General features: G+C 34.5%; 5 protein-coding genes across 5 annotated transcripts; 2 read left to right on the top strand and 3 right to left on the bottom strand.

The window, feature by feature from the left end:
• The first annotated feature begins 3,848 nt into the window (after positions 1–3,848).
• On the top strand, positions 3,849–7,096 carry LOC125873243 (cytochrome P450 714C2-like). The gene is made up of 5 exons (XM_049554143.1): positions 3,849–4,172; positions 4,492–4,718; positions 5,006–5,253; positions 6,068–6,434; positions 6,516–7,096. Exons 1-5 carry the CDS (start codon positions 3,905–3,907, stop codon positions 6,939–6,941), a joined length of 1,536 nt encoding a protein of 511 aa, XP_049410100.1. The 5' UTR covers positions 3,849–3,904; the 3' UTR covers positions 6,942–7,096.
• A 776-nt stretch (positions 7,097–7,872) lies between these two features.
• LOC125872395 (reticulon-like protein B2) lies at positions 7,873–9,957 on the top strand. Its single transcript, XM_049553111.1, has 5 exons — positions 7,873–8,068; positions 8,647–8,827; positions 9,145–9,286; positions 9,376–9,445; positions 9,612–9,957. Exons 1-5 carry the CDS (start codon positions 7,882–7,884, stop codon positions 9,779–9,781), a joined length of 750 nt encoding a protein of 249 aa, XP_049409068.1. The 5' UTR covers positions 7,873–7,881; the 3' UTR covers positions 9,782–9,957.
• A 133-nt stretch (positions 9,958–10,090) lies between these two features.
• LOC125872396 (50S ribosomal protein L17, chloroplastic) lies at positions 10,091–12,141 on the bottom strand. The gene is made up of 2 exons (XM_049553112.1): positions 11,859–12,141; positions 10,091–10,653 (listed from the first exon to the last, which is right to left on the bottom strand). Exons 1-2 carry the CDS (start codon positions 12,058–12,060, stop codon positions 10,244–10,246), a joined length of 612 nt encoding a protein of 203 aa, XP_049409069.1. The 5' UTR covers positions 12,061–12,141; the 3' UTR covers positions 10,091–10,243.
• A 575-nt stretch (positions 12,142–12,716) lies between these two features.
• Positions 12,717–14,053, bottom strand: LOC125872286 (50S ribosomal protein L17, chloroplastic-like). Its single transcript, XM_049552996.1, has 2 exons — positions 13,747–14,053; positions 12,717–13,117 (listed from the first exon to the last, which is right to left on the bottom strand). Exons 1-2 carry the CDS (start codon positions 13,974–13,976, stop codon positions 12,835–12,837), a joined length of 513 nt encoding a protein of 170 aa, XP_049408953.1. The 5' UTR covers positions 13,977–14,053; the 3' UTR covers positions 12,717–12,834.
• A 477-nt stretch (positions 14,054–14,530) lies between these two features.
• Positions 14,531–16,696, bottom strand: LOC125872397 (50S ribosomal protein L17, chloroplastic-like). The gene is made up of 2 exons (XM_049553114.1): positions 16,461–16,696; positions 14,531–15,148 (listed from the first exon to the last, which is right to left on the bottom strand). Exons 1-2 carry the CDS (start codon positions 16,660–16,662, stop codon positions 14,739–14,741), a joined length of 612 nt encoding a protein of 203 aa, XP_049409071.1. The 5' UTR covers positions 16,663–16,696; the 3' UTR covers positions 14,531–14,738.

The raw sequence follows: 16,696 nt of genomic DNA, 5'->3' as shown, positions 1-16,696 counted from the left end.
GACTTATCGGTTATCGATCGTTATCGGTTCGGTTGTCGATTTAACCACTAAGATTTGACAAAAAAAATACATTGAAATTCACTTAGAAACAAGGTAACAAACCAAATAAACCATGCACACGAGTGGCAGAACACTATCACATTGTAGAATAATCGAGAGTTTGAGACAACCAGAAATGAAAGTATGAAACTAAACTCTAAGTCAAAGACTTTATATCTACGAAATGGTATAAATATAATTATTTAATTTACTATCAGGTTATTGGTTAACCCATTAAAAAAATCTTAAACTATTAAGAATTGTAAAAAAAATTAAAATCATTACCGAAATTGCTAAACAAATAAAGAGTAAATTTTAGGTTTAGCAAACATAAAAATCATAATGGTATGCTATAACTATAGTTTGTATAATTGCCCTCCATAACAAACTTTATGTTTGCTATAGCTATTAATTTGTATATTTCGGTATACATATACATAAAAATCTGTATTTGTATATTTCGGTATACAAACTAAAACATAGTAATTGTATATAAACAAAATTACTACATATATACAACACATATGTATACCGAATGGGTCTATTTGTATATTTCGGTATACAAATGAGATGATAAAAAACATGGAATATTTGCTGCGAATTACAAATAAAAGAAACTATGTCTATAACATTTAATTTGAATTAATAATTTGCTATTTCATATAATTTTCCCAATAACTAATCCATTATCAATATTTTATTTTATTTTGGATTGAAATTATCGATTTCTTCCATTTTGAACTGCCCCACGTAACATTACCAAATTCAACTGTGGGCTTACTGGGACGAAGGGGGTAAATTAGCCCTCAAGACCTCAAATAATTTATATTATTTTATATTAATTTTTTAATAGATAAATTAATTGGTCAAATCATATTAAATTTTATTGATATATATTTTAGTATATTCGGTAATGTTTTCATATGAGAACCTTAAAAACATTTGTGGTGCCCATCATTTTCAAATCCACATTTATGGTGCACTCATCATCTTTAAATTTTAAATTCTTCTATAATTATTACTAGATAGTGTAGAATAATGGTGCACTGATAATGTATAAAACTTTTTCTCATTGTAATATTAATATAGTAGTTCATGCCACAAATTCAATAATTTCTCCTACTTTGTAAAGAAATAACAATTGGTCCAAAATAAACTAGTAATAATTTATATAGTTTTGCAACGATAAGCACTTGGATACAAAGGCCGATGTTGGGGGGTCTCCATATCAAATTATAAATTTATGTATAAGAAATATTAAGTTGATAATTTTTAAAATTAATAAATTTGATGTTAAAACTTTAAAAGATTGAATTTATAAAATTTAAATTTATATTCGCATCTACACAATATATTGTCATTTGTTTCAAAATTCATACTTAAGCTTTCACAATTCAAAAGGAAGTAAGTATCTTGTTAGACCCCAAAAATAATCATTTTAAAAAGGTAAAGTGTTTAGTTATGATTTTAGAAAAAAAAGTATTTTTGGATGATAACATAAACTGTTTTTTTATAAGCTAAAAATGTATGTAACTTTTTGCAAAAGTATTTTTAAAACCTTAGTTAAGCAAAACGGCTACTTTAATATTATTGATAAAAGTATTTCTAAAATTAATTAATCAAATATAAATTATTACTCTATGTTTGTGCCTTTTACATTTTAATATTATAAATGTATATTAAGTCACAATATGTTACGATCCTCTCATAATGTGTAGCATTTGGTTTGTTATGTTGATGGCATATAATGCCTTCTTTATTTTCTTATTTTCATTAGTTAGTGGTAGAATGTGACCATGAATTTTTTGTAACTCATGCAACCTCTTGGTCATTCATTTATCTATATTATTATTCACATTATTTTTATTTAATACAAGAAAGAATTTCTCATCTATAAATAATGGTATTTCTTCCTTTGAAAAATGAGAAGGGTATCTCAAAAAAGATGAGAAGTGTGAAAAATATTTTAGTGAGGTTAATGTAGAAAGAGTTGAGACAAGAAAAATATTCTTAATCTTCTACTAATTCACTATACAAAAAAGAGTAATTATATAAAAAAGAGTAATTATATGTTGAAGGAAGATATTCTTTTTGTGGAGCTTTGAACTCTTCAACTAATTCGGAGTTACTTGAGTTGCACAACGTTGTTGGGTTATTGTATGTTGGAAAGGACAAGTGAAGAGATTATACCACAGTGAGCTTAAATTTTCTTAGTAAGAGCGAGATATTCGCGCTTCAGCTTCTATAATTTATTTATTCATTTTTATTATTTTATTTTTAACTATAATCTATTATATTTGTGGTATAATAGATTATGTTTTGACAAAATAGACTACAAAATTAAAGGTAGCACTAATTTTGTTCTCCACTTCAGGTAATACCCCACCATATTGTATAAATTATTACACCAACTTCACTACTTCAACCTTTTCTCATTAATTACCAAAAAGTAAAAGGTCATTGATTAGTTCAACTTAGTGACTGATTACTGATGCAATCTGCTACTTGTGCAGGCTAAATTAACTAATTGTGTTTTAACATCGCACACTACATCAAACCCATTTTTAGCGGTACTTAATTAATGATAATAGGTTAATTGTCGCTAAGTATATATTTTAGCTTGACTAGTTAGCACTCTTTGTAAATGTTCCTAAAGTCTACAACAACATTGAATCCAACGGCAATTAGCTAATGCCGGTTAAAAAAAATCTTTAACACTCTTTATTAATATGTATATTTATTGCTGCTAAAAACTGATTTTGCGCTAGTGAGAACACACATTCAATAACTTGGCATAATTCTTTGGGTACTACGTACTATGCGGTGGAAGTTTTTTTTGTTTTTCTTTCCATTATTCGGTTCGTTTAATTTAAATTTATATCGTGTAAGATTAAATTTACGTTAAAGACCTATCTAAGAGAAAACACTTCTTAATCAGACTCTTTTTCATACTTAAACTTAAACGTGAAACCTCTGATTATGAACGGAGGGATCTTTATCCCTCCCACCACAACCATTATTAGGCTATGCGAAGTAAGTTAATTAAGTGGAAAATTAACTTTATTCAAAATTGACATGCTAAGTGGGGAATGCCCAATTTTAAAAAAATATATATTTATTTCACCTAAAAACATAAGATAGAAGTCATTTTATCTTAATGACTATGCCGGATTTTTGACACAATAAGGTGCAGACAGGTTAAATACCATTTATTTCCTACTCAAAACGAAGAAGGTTAAAGTTTTCTATCCACTTTAAAAATGTTATCGTATCCGCATTAAATCTTTAAAAAGTGCTTTATTTTTAAGGAATCAATACATGTTGACATATGTAAAGAGTCTGAGCAACATAGGCTATTTACCGACAAAAATCAGTCTTTTGGTGAATATTTTCCTTTCTATCGAGCACACCTTTTAAGGACAGAAACCCAAATACAGGTTCAACTACGATTAAATAATTTTGTTTAAACAATATATTTATGTAAGAAAATTCACTAAATATCTATATATTAAATTTAAAATCCAAATATTGGCACTTGAATAAGTTGATCGTGTTTTAAAATTTAAAACTCATAAAATTGAAATTTTAAATTCTCAAGTCACTACATTGTCTCTTCCTTGCTTTTTCTAATTCACCTTTCAAATAAAAATCATCCTTATTTGTGTTTTTATTTTCTATCTTGACTTAGCTATGTTTACTAGAAGCACCATCCAATATTTTTTCCTAGTCTATGGGGTTTGGCAACTAACATATCATATATTTTCTCTTTCCAACCATTAATTTCTATATAAATAAAATAACCACCCCACTTAAAATCCTCCAAAACACAACAAAAACAAGAAAACTCATTGAGCCATATCCAAAAATGTTGCTAGCAATAACACTAGTGTGTGTATTTGGTTTATTGTTTCATCTTTACAATTCACTTATAACAAAGCCAAGAAAGCTCCAATTAGCTCTTAGAAAGCAGGGAGTAATTGGGCCACAACCAAAATTTCTTCTTGGAAACAGCTTGGAGATGAAAAAATCATGTGAGGCTGCTAAAAAAATTGTCTCAAATGGAGATGTAGTGGACTCACATAACTGTGGAGCAACTATCCTTCCCTTCTTTGATCAATGGCAGAAACAATATGGTATGTTTAAATTTTATTTATTTATTGAACTTAGGTCTAACTTTGCTTCTGAGGTATGAGTAAGGTCTGTGTACACTTCATCCTCCTCAGACTTCATTTTGTGTGTCTATAGTGGATATGTTGTTGTTGTTGCTATAGTATTAAACTTATGTCTTCAACAAACTCTCAGGTTTAATTATTTTTTCATAAGTCAATCATGTAAAATTTAGTTTTTTAATAGTTGGTGATAGCGAAACTTAAATCCGATGACTTCTGTTTATGCTCATACTATATTGAAATTATGCTACTATCTCATTTAAAAGCTTTATGTATTTAACAGGTGAAGTATTCATGTTTTCTTTTGGGAACACACAAATTGTACATGTGACACAACCTGAAATGGTAAGAGAGATCACTACTTGCACATCATTGGATTTGGGAAAGCCAACATATCAAGCAAAAGAGAGAGGCTCTTTGTTAGGCAATGGGATCCTAACTTCAAATGGACATTTTTGGGCACATCAAAGAAAAATTCTTGCTCCTGAGTTGTATATGGATAAAGTTAAGGTAAAAATTTGGATTTTATGGGTTCTCGATTCTAGATTAATTATTTATAAATATTAAGTGATTTTTTTTACCATAAAGATACATGATCTGACTCAAAGCTAGCTATCTGAATTTTACTGAACTTGTAAGACCAAATGTAGCTCCGCCCCTATCGGCTATCTCAAGTGCTATAAATTGTTTTAAGTGTTTAAACTAGTTACACTATAATAGCATAAGATACTTTTATAGTATACGTGTTATTTAACATGTTATAACAGATGATTCTGATATTTGTGGCTTTCATGTAGGGTATGATAAATTTAGTGCAGGATTCTGCATTAACATTGTTGAGTTCATGGAATAATGAAATTGAAGCTCAAGGTGGGATTGCTGACATTAAAATTGATCCAGACTTGAGAAGATTCTCAGGAGATGTAATTTCTAAAGCATGTTTTGGAAGCAATTTTTCAAAAGGAGAAGAAATCTTCTATAAACTTAGAGCCCTCCAAAAGGCTTCTTCCAAAAGGGTCCTGTCTACCGGAATCCCTGGCATCAGGTACAATATCCCGGAAGAAAATGTAAAATTATTTTATCCCACGTTTAGTTTACAATTTTGATTCTGATATAAGGTATTTCGGGAGATAATTATAACTCTATGTGCGATAAGAATCACACCAAAAATGTACTACAAAATGACACATTTGCATGCCCTTATCAAAAGCAGAGAGTTTTTCTTCCATAGTCTTTTAAGAAACTACAGGTTAAAATTGAAAACACTCCTGAACTTGGAGCAAATTATTAGTTTTGTCTCTGAACTATGGACAGTCTTAAAAACACCCCTCTACTTGACTAACTAAGCTTAGATATACCCTCAATCTGTCTCATGATATAACAAGTGGTTTCAAACTCTTGTAGGAGCATGTGACTCTTAATAAAAAGCTGAGAAAAGTGTTGAAAACACTCTAAACTTGACGAGAATTTAGGGGTGTATTTCACTCATGTTGCAAGATCGGGGGTGTATTTAAGTTCAGGGTGTTTTGACGAAACTAATAATTTACGCCGAGTATAGGGGTGTTTTCAGTACTTCAATTCTCTCAGATCGAAAATGAAAGTCTATCTAATGCTTGTTTTGTATTATAACCAGAAAATCCCATTTAGTCTGATGACATCAAATCAATATCTAGTTAGTACTTAAAAGCAAAATAGATAAACACACTCTTTAACTTGGCCTCAACTGAGGCAATTCGTGCGAGACACACTCAAACTGATTTAAATTATGCCACGTATAGGACGTGTGTGTCTACTTGTTCAAAATCCATAAACTGAATATCTCGACTCAATTTTATTTTTTGTGTTGTTGGATGGAACAGATATGTTCCTAGCAAGAACAACAGGGAGACATGGGCCTTAGAGAAGGAAATCAAAGCATTGATTTTGAAAATAGTGAAGGAAAAAAGAAGATCAGAAGCAGCTCCAAGTGATCAAAAAGATTTACTGCAAATGGTTCTTGAAGGAGCTACAATAAACATGAATACTCAAAATTCAATTGATAATTTCATAGTTGATAACTGCAAAAACATTTACTTGGCTGGTTATGAGACTACTGCTGTTACTGCAACATGGTGCCTCATGCTTTTGGCTGCAAATCCAATTTGGCAACAACGTGTTCGCGATGAAGTTGTGCAAATTTGTAAGGGCCAAATTCCTGATGCTGACATGATTCGACAGATGAAACAGGTACGAGTTAATTTCACATATGATCATCCGAAAAATGCATTAAGCTAACAAAAATTAGTACTATGATGTCTTGATTTGCAGTTAACAATGGTGATTAACGAATCATTGCGTCTTTATCCACCAGTAGCAGTGATATCAAGAGAAGCATTAAAAGAAATGAAGTTTGGAGAAATTAGTGTTCCTAAAGGGGTTAATCTTTGGACAATTGTGACAACATTACACACTGATCCAAAAATATGGGGAAATGATTCATACAAGTTTAATCCACAAAGATTTGCAAATGGAATTAGAGGTGCCTGTGAATTTCCACATGTTTACATGCCTTTTGGGGTTGGACCAAGGGTGTGTTTGGGACAAAATTTGTCTATTGTGGAACTTAAGATACTCATTTCTTTAATTTTGACCAAATTTTGTTTATCAATTTCACCAAAGTATGTTCATTCTCCAGCTCTAAATTTGGTCATTGAGCCTGGACATGGTGTGTATCTATCCTTGAGGAAGTTGTGATCAAATAGATAGTTGATCTTGGATGCTACTTTTCCATTTATTTTTATTTATATGTAATGAGCAGACAACAGTAGTCCCACCCTTAAGTATACAATGTAGTTTTATGTCGAAAAGAGTTCAGATGAATCTCTTCTGCCCCTATAGCCCTGCCCTTGGTAATGTAACTATAACTTTTGATGCAAAAAAAAAGAAAAGAATATTGAGTTTTATTTAGTCTTATGTATACGCTAGCTCTCCATATTTTTTATGTGTTCACAATAAATAGATGCAAGTCGCAAATCACAATATTCATTTTATCGCAGCATTACTGAAGAAAAAGTAATCAAATATATAACTTTAAGCCAGCCATACATAAGGGGCACGTCTACGAAATTATCCCACAAGTATTGCATGCATCGTAAATCTTAAATTATTTCACCATCCCAAAAGATATATATCTACATATATATATATAAGAATACTACTTTAACACGTGAGATTTGCAATCTTAAAAATAAGACATATTAAGTGTATATATCCTTGGATGACCTGACAGGGTAAAAAATTATTTAGTATATATATTTTTCTGTATATAATATAAATCCTGGAATAATGCGGAAAAAATGGGTAACATATGGTTATGGTGCAATTTTGGTCACCCCTTAGGCTCTCAGTTCGTTGGACTCTTTGAATAATTCAGTAACAGTCTTAAAACAAGAAGAGTTGAATAACTCTATGAGTCACTTCTTCAAACACAATAAACAAGAAGCTAGACATATCAAAATTAAGGAGAAAATCGAGCACGATTCCATACCCAATTCTTACTTATTAGATCTTGTACACGTTTATCTTTTAGGTGATCTGACAGTATATCTATCTATAAGTCAATTGAACTTGTTCTTTTTCTAGTTGTTGATTTGTTTATTTGAAGAATTTGATAATTGCAGGGGAATTGATCAAAATGTCCAATCCTGTGGAGGAAATTGTTGGTGAATCTACACTGGAGAATAAGCAAAAAGCCTTAAATCACAATGATTCTTCTTCATCATCAACAACAGATGATGATTTTAGACGTCCAATCGATAAGAAGAAGTGTCACCTATTCGATCGTCACAAACCTATCCACTCTACTTTAGGTGGTGGCAAATGTATGTTTTTCTCAAATTCTTCATGTCCATTTTTTGAGTTTTTGATTTAAAAACGGTCTCTTGAATGTATATGATCTCTTAAGTTTGCGAAAAAATTAAGCACTTTTTGTCCAACTGACGAACATCTAAACATACTAATGATCAAAAGTGGTCTCAATTGATCATTGATGTGCAAATAGTACAATTTTGAGTTAGACGAACCTGATAGAGATCTTCTTCAATTTGCACTGATCATAGTGAGAAGTAAGAACAGAGAAGTTCAAATAAAGAGAATCACTGAAAAAACAAGGTCTATCACTATCAGTAACGAAAATAGCCTCATGGGGAGGAAAACAAAAATGGGAATGTGGAAGATAGCATGATATTTCCGTTAATTTAAGATGATTCATTTGGAAGTTCCGTCAGTTGGACTAAAAGTGCTCAATTTTGAGTTTTTGACAAACTTAAAGGGTCATAAGTGCTCCGAGTACTATAAAAAGGACGAAACTCAACTGAAATTTGCGTTAAAAACTCTACACTATTGATCATTCTTGAGGTAACTGATGATTATTGGTTTGTTCTGAAAATGAATGGATCAGTGGCTGATGTTTTACTATGGAGGAAGAAGAAGATATCAGGAGGACTGCTTGCTGGTGCCACTGTCATATGGTTTCTCTTTGAATGTAGTGGTTATCATTTGCTCACTTTGATTTGCCATTCTCTCATAGTTTCATTGGCCATCTTGTTCTTTTGGTCCAATCTCTCCCTCTTTGTCAACAAGTGAGTTCACTTCCTTTCCCTTAGCAAATGTTTTTGTAGTGAAGTTTTTTTTTAGTTTTCCATTTGGTATCTGATACCTGCATTGGAGGAAGCCCCACATTTGGGAAGGGGGGGGGGGATAAGTGCTCACTAACAAAGGCGACTCCATACCTGTCTCAAACCTGAGACATCGGGTTATGGATGAAGGAGTTAAATGTTGGTATTTATGAGTTGGTTCCAACCATCTGACTCTCCTCCTGATCTGCAATCATGTTTTTGCTAGTTGTGCTTCTTGCTCGAGCGTTGTACTAAATTGATCATCTTGTATTCTCTGGCAGGAGTTTTGTAGAGTTACCAAAGATTGAATTGCCAGAAGAGTTATGGATGCGATTGGTCCTCTTACTGAGGGATCAATGCACCTGTGTATCTGGTATCTTTCGGGAAGTAGCATCCGGAAATGATTTGAAGAAGTTTCTATATGTAAAATTTCCCACACCTTGAACTTTGTTATTACTAGTAAAGTCCATTTCAACTGCAACAAGTTCATGTGATTAAATGCTCATCTGCAGGCAATTTTTAGCTTGTGGATTGTTTCCATTGTTGGCAGATGGTTCAGTTTTCTGACCCTTGTATACCTCAGTAAGTTCTCTATACACTTCCATTTTGTTTCTGTTGGCTGCACAAGCCTAACTTACGAAATTTCCTCACTGGTATGTGGAAATTCAGTAGTTTGGTTGATGTGTGACCTGTTTTCTGTGTTCATAGTGATTTACCAAGATAACCAAAATTTTCATTTTTTGGACAGCAACTGTCATGCTGTTGACAGTACCATTTTTCTATGAGAAGTATGGAGATCAAGTAGATACCTATGGAGAAATGGCTATAAAAGAACTCAGGAAACAGTATAGTCAAGTGGATGAGAAGGTTCTTCAAAAACTACCAATTCCTTTCATAAAAGACAGTAAGCAGGAATGATGCAACTCTTCTCTCAGACAGATATTGCTTCACTTCAACAGTAGATGCAGTCTTCTACTTATTTTTGTTTCATAAGCAGTACTAAACGTTACAACACTCGGTTTCATCCTGCATTATTGGCTAATTTATCCAATCTTGCTGAGACGGGTTGCTTTAGTGGCTTTCCCCCATCCTAATCTCCGTTCATGCATTTATCGGTTGATGTAGAAAAATTGTTACACTATCATGTTCTGGCAATTTCCATCAAAATAACCATATTTGATATAATATGGAGTGGTCAAAAACTAAATGCTTGAAACAGATCAAAGGTGACCAACCAAATAAACAGAGTAGTATTGCAAATTAAAATTGAACGGCATACAGGAAATTGGGATGGAATAATTGGTGAACCAACAAAATCTCTTAGATCACATCAGAATTCAGAACCAACAAACAAGAACCTGGAAAATGAATATTCAGTTGCTAAACAAGCTCGATGTATGCCATCGGTGCATTGTCCCCTCGCCTTGGTAGAGTTCTTATTATTCTAGTGTATCCTCCATTCCTCTCTCCATATCTTTCGGGGACTTCAGCAAACAATGCATGCACTATCTGCTTCTCATAGATGAACCCAAGAGCTTGCCTTCTCTTATGGAGAGAGCCATCCTTCGCCATTGTGACCATTTTGTCAACATATTTTCTAACCGCCCTGGCCCTCGCTTTAGTGGTCTTTATACGCCCATGCTTGAGGAGCTGAGTTGTGAGACCTCTCAGAAGTGCCCGACGCTGATCAGGAGGTCTATTCAGTTTGGGGACCTTCCTGCCATGTCTCATGGCAAAAACTCGGCCACCACTATCAATAATGGTGAATGAGTCCTCAAAACTTTTTGAGTCTGCAATATAAATTAAAGGTATACTTATGGTAGAGCAATATAATTTCACACAGAAATTTGATCATTGAGTAATGAGAACTCAAAATTATAAGCAAATTTGATCAAAGATAATAAAACAACAAATTTGGTATAAAACAACACTATTAGAAGAGTCACAAATCAAGAGCTCAATCATATGTTGCAGGCTGACAGGGAAAGATGTTCACAGACTTGAAGTAGAACATTTTCACACAAACTAAAGTACTGATACAAGAGGCTGGTTGTGAAGAGGAAACACCATAATCTCGTTCGGTTCCATCTTAAGACAAGTTTCACGATCTCACACAACCCAAAATTCACAATAACATCCGTGTCAATGGACCATACACGTCATACATGGTGGTTCCATATTTGCATTATATTGTTCTTGACATCAAGTAAAATAGGAGTAACTTTTTTTGTCTATTTCGATAAGAAAAAATGATTGTACTTCTCCAGTTAAAAAATCCAAAAAGGCCCCCTTTCCGGCACCTTACTTAACTCTAGCAGTAGAAATGCAATACCAGCCGAACTATGTATAGGAGCTAATCAAGAATTCTTAATTATACGGTGATAGCAACCTCTATACATAGAATTTCCACAACTCCCCACCAGGGGTAGAGCTACAAGCCTGTCTACGTGTTTAGCAGAACCAGTAGGGTTTGCCCAGACCCTGTATTTGTGCTAGTAAAAACAGCAGTCCAGTGCACTAAGCTCCCACTATGTGCGGGGTCCAAGGAATGACCGAACCCCAAGGGTCTACCATACGCAGTCTTGCTCTGCATTTCTGCAAGAGGCTGATTCCACAGCTTGAACCCATGACTTGCTCACATGACAACAACTTTACCAGTTAAGTCAAGGCTCCCCTTCCTATTTGTACTTGTATTTGTGTTTTAAAATCCAGCTAAGATTTAATATGATAGTATAAAAAAAGCTGTCTATTCTAGAATCTAGAACCCATAAACTGAAAATCCTAGCTCCGCCTAGCTTCCCACCCCTAAACACCACAATTAACAAGAAAAGGGCTTATAAGAAAAGGAAAGTTGGATTTCCTTACACTAAAAAGATGCAAACTTTTGTTCATCCAAATTCCATAGGGAGCACACATACAGACAATGCAACATCAATGAAATTACTTCTATTAAGTAACACCCATTGGAGTGTTGTTGTAATCAGAAAATTTTTACCTTGGGAAGAAAGGGACAAAAGTGGATGGAGGGGAGCAAGACCCACGAAGGACTGAATAATTGTTGAACTGGACTTGCGTTTGCATATCCTGAGACGAGAAGGGGAAGACCCAGAAGAGAATCTAAGTGATGAGTTTGAAATTGGTTGAACTGAAGGGAGAGCCGATTTCAAGCAAGACATGCTCCAAGTTGCAGAAGCCATATCTTCCTAAGTTTGATTTCTTGCTTCTCTGGTTAATGGTTATGTTCCGAATGAGCTGTGGGTTTATCTGAATGGATAAGTGAACTTTTAGTACCCCGATTTTACTCTATAATTTTCCTCCGCCCCTCTAACTTTTGCTTCTGTCATTTTTGACTTGCTTAATTTTTTCTTTTTAAGCAACCTGTTATAGTTTTTTCATCTACAACAATAGAGGCAGAGAGGCTATTTCCGATAGACTCTCCCTCAGCTATAAGGAATTTTTTCATCTATCAGTATACTATTTTTACCCTGTTTTCTTCTACCTTCCTTTTTGACTTGAACTATATATGCGAAAAAAGTAAGTTAAAATGTGTGTAGTAGTTATTATTATGTGTTACCAGTTAAAAGTGTGTTAACAAAGAGGCTGAGATTACAAAATGTTATATCAAGTATGAAGATCAAGTAGATGCCTAATGGGCCATAAAAGAGCTAAGGAGACAATACAGTCAAGATTTCAAGTATTTGTCAGTTGAGTTTCACTTCTATATACTGAAGGTTTAAAATAATCGTTGCACTATCATGTTCAATTGCAGCAATTTCCATGAAAACAACTATATTTGATACAATATGCAGAGGTCAACTTAATGATTGAAACATATCAAAGGTGACCAACCAAATAAACAGTAACTTCAAATTAAAATTGAATGGAATAATTGGTGGAACTAACAAAATCTCTTAGTTCTCATCAGAATTAAGAACCAACCAAAAACATCCTTCAAAATGAATATTCAGTTGCTAGACAAGCTCGATATATGCCATTGGTGCATTGTCCCCTCGCCTAGGTAGAGTTCTTATTATCCTAGTGTATCCTCCGTTTCTCTCCCCATATCTTTCCGGGACTTCAGCAAACAATGCATGCACTATTTGCTTCTCGTAGATGAATCCAAGAGCTTGCCTTCTCTTGTGAAGAGAGCCATCCTTTGCCATCGTTACCATTTTGTCAACATATTTTCTAACCGCCCTGGCCCTTGCTTTAGTAGTCTTTATACGCCCATGCTNAGTAGAAATGCAATACCAGCTGAACTATGTATAGGAGCTAATCAAGAATTCGCTATTATAGAGTGATAGCAACCAATATACATAGGATTCCACAACTCCCCACCAGGGGTACAGCTACAAGCCTGTCAACAGTCCAGTGCACTAAGCTCCTGCTATGTGCGGGGTACGAGGAAGGGCTCTGAATCACAAGGGTCTATTATACACAGCCTTACCCTGCATTTCTGCAGGAAGCTGTTTCCACAGCTTGAACCCGTGACTTCCAGGTCTCATGGCAAAATTTTACTAGTTACACCAAGGCTCCCCTTCGTACTTGTGCTTGTAATTGTGGTTAAAAATCCAGTTAAGAGTTGATATGTACAGAAAAGAAACTGCCTTTTCAAGATTCTAGAACCCATAAACTGAAAATCTTAGCTTCGCATAGCTTCCCACTCCTATACACCACAATTAACAAGAAGGGGCTTAAAAACAAAAAGGAAAATTGGGTTTCCTTACACTAAAAGATGCAAACTTTTGTTCATCAAAATTCTATAGGGACCGGACCACACACAGACAATGCAACATCAATGAAATTACATATACGAAGTAACACCCATTGGAGTAAAACGTAAAATGGTGGTTTAAAATCCTGAAAAAACATATTTTTTGTACTAATTGTTGTAATCAGAAAAAATGCTACCTTGGGAAGAGAGGGACAAAAGTGGATGCAGGGGAGCAAGACCCACGAAGGACTGAATAATTGTTGAACTAGACTTGGGTTTGCATATCCTGAGGCGAGAAGGGGAAGACCCAGAAGAGAATCGAAGTGAAGAGTTGGAAATTGGTTGAATTGAACGAAGAGCCGATTTCAAGCAAGACATGCTCCAAGTTGCAGAAGCCATATCTTCCTAGTTTGATTTCTTGCTTCTCTGATTAATGGTTATGTTCCGAATGAGCTGTGGGTTTATCTGAATGGATAACTGAACTTTTAGTACCCCAGTTCTACTCTATATTTTTCCTCCGCCCCTCTAACTTTTGCTTCTGTCATTTTTGACTTGCTTATTTTTTCTTTTTAAGCAACCTGTTATAGTTTTTTCATTTCCAAAATAGAGGTAGAGAGATCGTTTCCGATAGACCCTCCCCTCAGCTATAAGGAATTTTTTCATCTATCACTATACTATTTTTAGCCTGTTTTCTTCGATCTTCCTTTTCGACTTGAACTATATATGCGAAAAAAGAAAGTTAAAATGTGTGTACTAGTTTTTCTTATGTGTTACCGGTTAAAAATGTGTTAACAAAGAGGCTGAGATTACAAAATGTTATATCAAGTATGAAGATCCAGTAGATGCCTAATGGGCCATAAAAGAGCTAAGGAGACAATATAGTCAAGATTTCACGTATTTGTCAGTTGAGTTTCACTTCTGTATACTGACGGTGTAAAATAAGCATTGCACTATCATGTTCGATTGCAGCAATTTCCATGAAAACAACTATATTTGATACAATATGCAGAGGTCAACAACTTAATGCTTGAAACATATCAAAGGTGACCAACCAAATTAACAGTAACTGAAAATTAAATTGAATGGAACAAACAAAATCTCTTAGTTCTCATCAGAATTAAGAACCAACCAAAAACATCCTTCGAATTGAATATTCAGTTGCTAGACAAGCTCGATATATGCCATTGGTGCATTGTCCCCTCGCCTAGGTAGAGTTCTTATTATCCTAGTGTATCCTCCGTTTCTCTCCCCATATCTTTCCGGGACTTCAGCAAACAATGCATGCACTATTTGCTTCTCGTAGATGAATCCAAGAGCTTGCCTTCTCTTGTGAAGAGAGCCATCCTTTGCCATCGTTACCATTTTGTCAACATATTTTCTAACCGCCCTGGCCCTTGCTTTAGTGGTCTTTATACGCCCATGCTTGAGGAGCTGAGTTGTCAGACCTCTCAAAAGTGCCCGACGCTGGTCAGGAGGTCTATTCAGTTTGGGCACCTTCCTGCCATGCCTCATTGCAAAAACCCGGCCACCATTATCAATTATGGTGAATGAGTTCTCGAAACTTGTTGAATCTGCAATACAAATTAAAGGTGTAATAATGGTAGAGCAGCACAACTTAACATGCACAAGCTGCATTAGTAAAGTAAACTTCTTTTTATAAAGGCAAGAGTAAAATTGACTAAATAAGTAAGCCTCAATGTTCATGAGTCCAACTGATATCTCCCTAGGAATTCACATTTCTGAGACAGTTTCAAATCTCAGACATCAACATCTTCAACACGATGTCTCAACATCATCGGCTAATCAGTTCGCTCAAGTCTCCTTCTTCTGTTAATGTTACAATTATCACAAGATCTGATATATAGATAACTAGTAGCGTGTTTGTAGTGATACAACATCCATACATCAGACTCTATGTAAGTTTGAACCTGTGTTACACTACCTAGTACACAAATATTATACGTACATGTTTTTCACATTTGAATTATTTCATTCTTGACAACCCAATAGAAACATTGTGACTTCTCCAGTTAGACACCCTCTTTCCTAGAGGCTAGAAGTACCTTGATTACCATATCGCAATAGTAATCTGTAGCCGCTATCAATAGCATTTTCACACCTCCCTACCTTAACATCCCACAAACTATAATGAGAAAGAATAAGAAAAAAGCTAACCCTCTCGCCTAGTAGGATGTAATGAGGCTAGTCTCTCTCAAACCCCACTTGAACAACAGTGAACTCAAATCTAATGAAGGAGATTCACAATTCAAACAAAGGTACACGGTATCTTTCCTACCCCTTTCTATTTCGAGTCCCTCCTTTATTAGTACCATTACATAGCTTGAATGCACCAAGGGAATGCCCTCCACCTCCACGCAAAATATAGCTTGGCTTTCCTTATGCTAAAAGATGCAAACTTTTGTGCATTCACATGCTTCAGGGAACAAACTAACACATAATGTGGCAATTTCAACTAGCATACAACCAAAAATAATGTAGACATTGGCAATCATAAGAAAAAACCAGGAATTCTAATAGGGATTCAAAAATTTTCAAGAATGCAACCCCTTAGAATTGAACTAGCAACTAAAAGCAAATTCTCAGCCACATTTCCCTGTACACTAGAAACTTCCTTATCTTAAAAGGAATTCAACAATTTATCTATACAAAAAAATAAAAATCATCTGTTTCAATTGAACCCCTTCAATACATGTAGTTCCACCCCTGTTTCCAAGGGCAATGTATCAGTATGAGTCATCCAACCCCCACCTCCACCCCTTTTTTGAATACTAAAAGTAACACCCATTGGAGCAAAAGGTACAATGATGGTATTAAAATCTTGAAATTTATCTATTTGCACAAAGAGTAATCAGAAAATTTTACCTTGAGAAAAAAGGGACAAAAGTGGATGAAGCGGAGCAAGACCCACGAAGGACTGAATAATTGTTGAAGTGGACTTGGGTTTGCAAATCCTCAGACGACAAGGGGAAGACCCAGAAGAGAATCGAAGTGAAGAGTTGGAAATTCGTTGAATTGAAGGGAGAGCTGATTTCAAACAAGACATGCTCCATGTTGCAGAAGCCATATCTGATATCCTCAAGCTTGTGTTCCTAATGTTC

This window comes from Solanum stenotomum, chromosome 8 (assembly GCF_019186545.1).
Source record: "Solanum stenotomum isolate F172 chromosome 8, ASM1918654v1, whole genome shotgun sequence".
NCBI classification, from domain to species: domain Eukaryota; kingdom Viridiplantae; phylum Streptophyta; class Magnoliopsida; order Solanales; family Solanaceae; genus Solanum; species Solanum stenotomum.
Note: the sequence above shows the minus strand (reverse complement) of the source record. Positions and strands in the feature narration are given on the sequence as shown.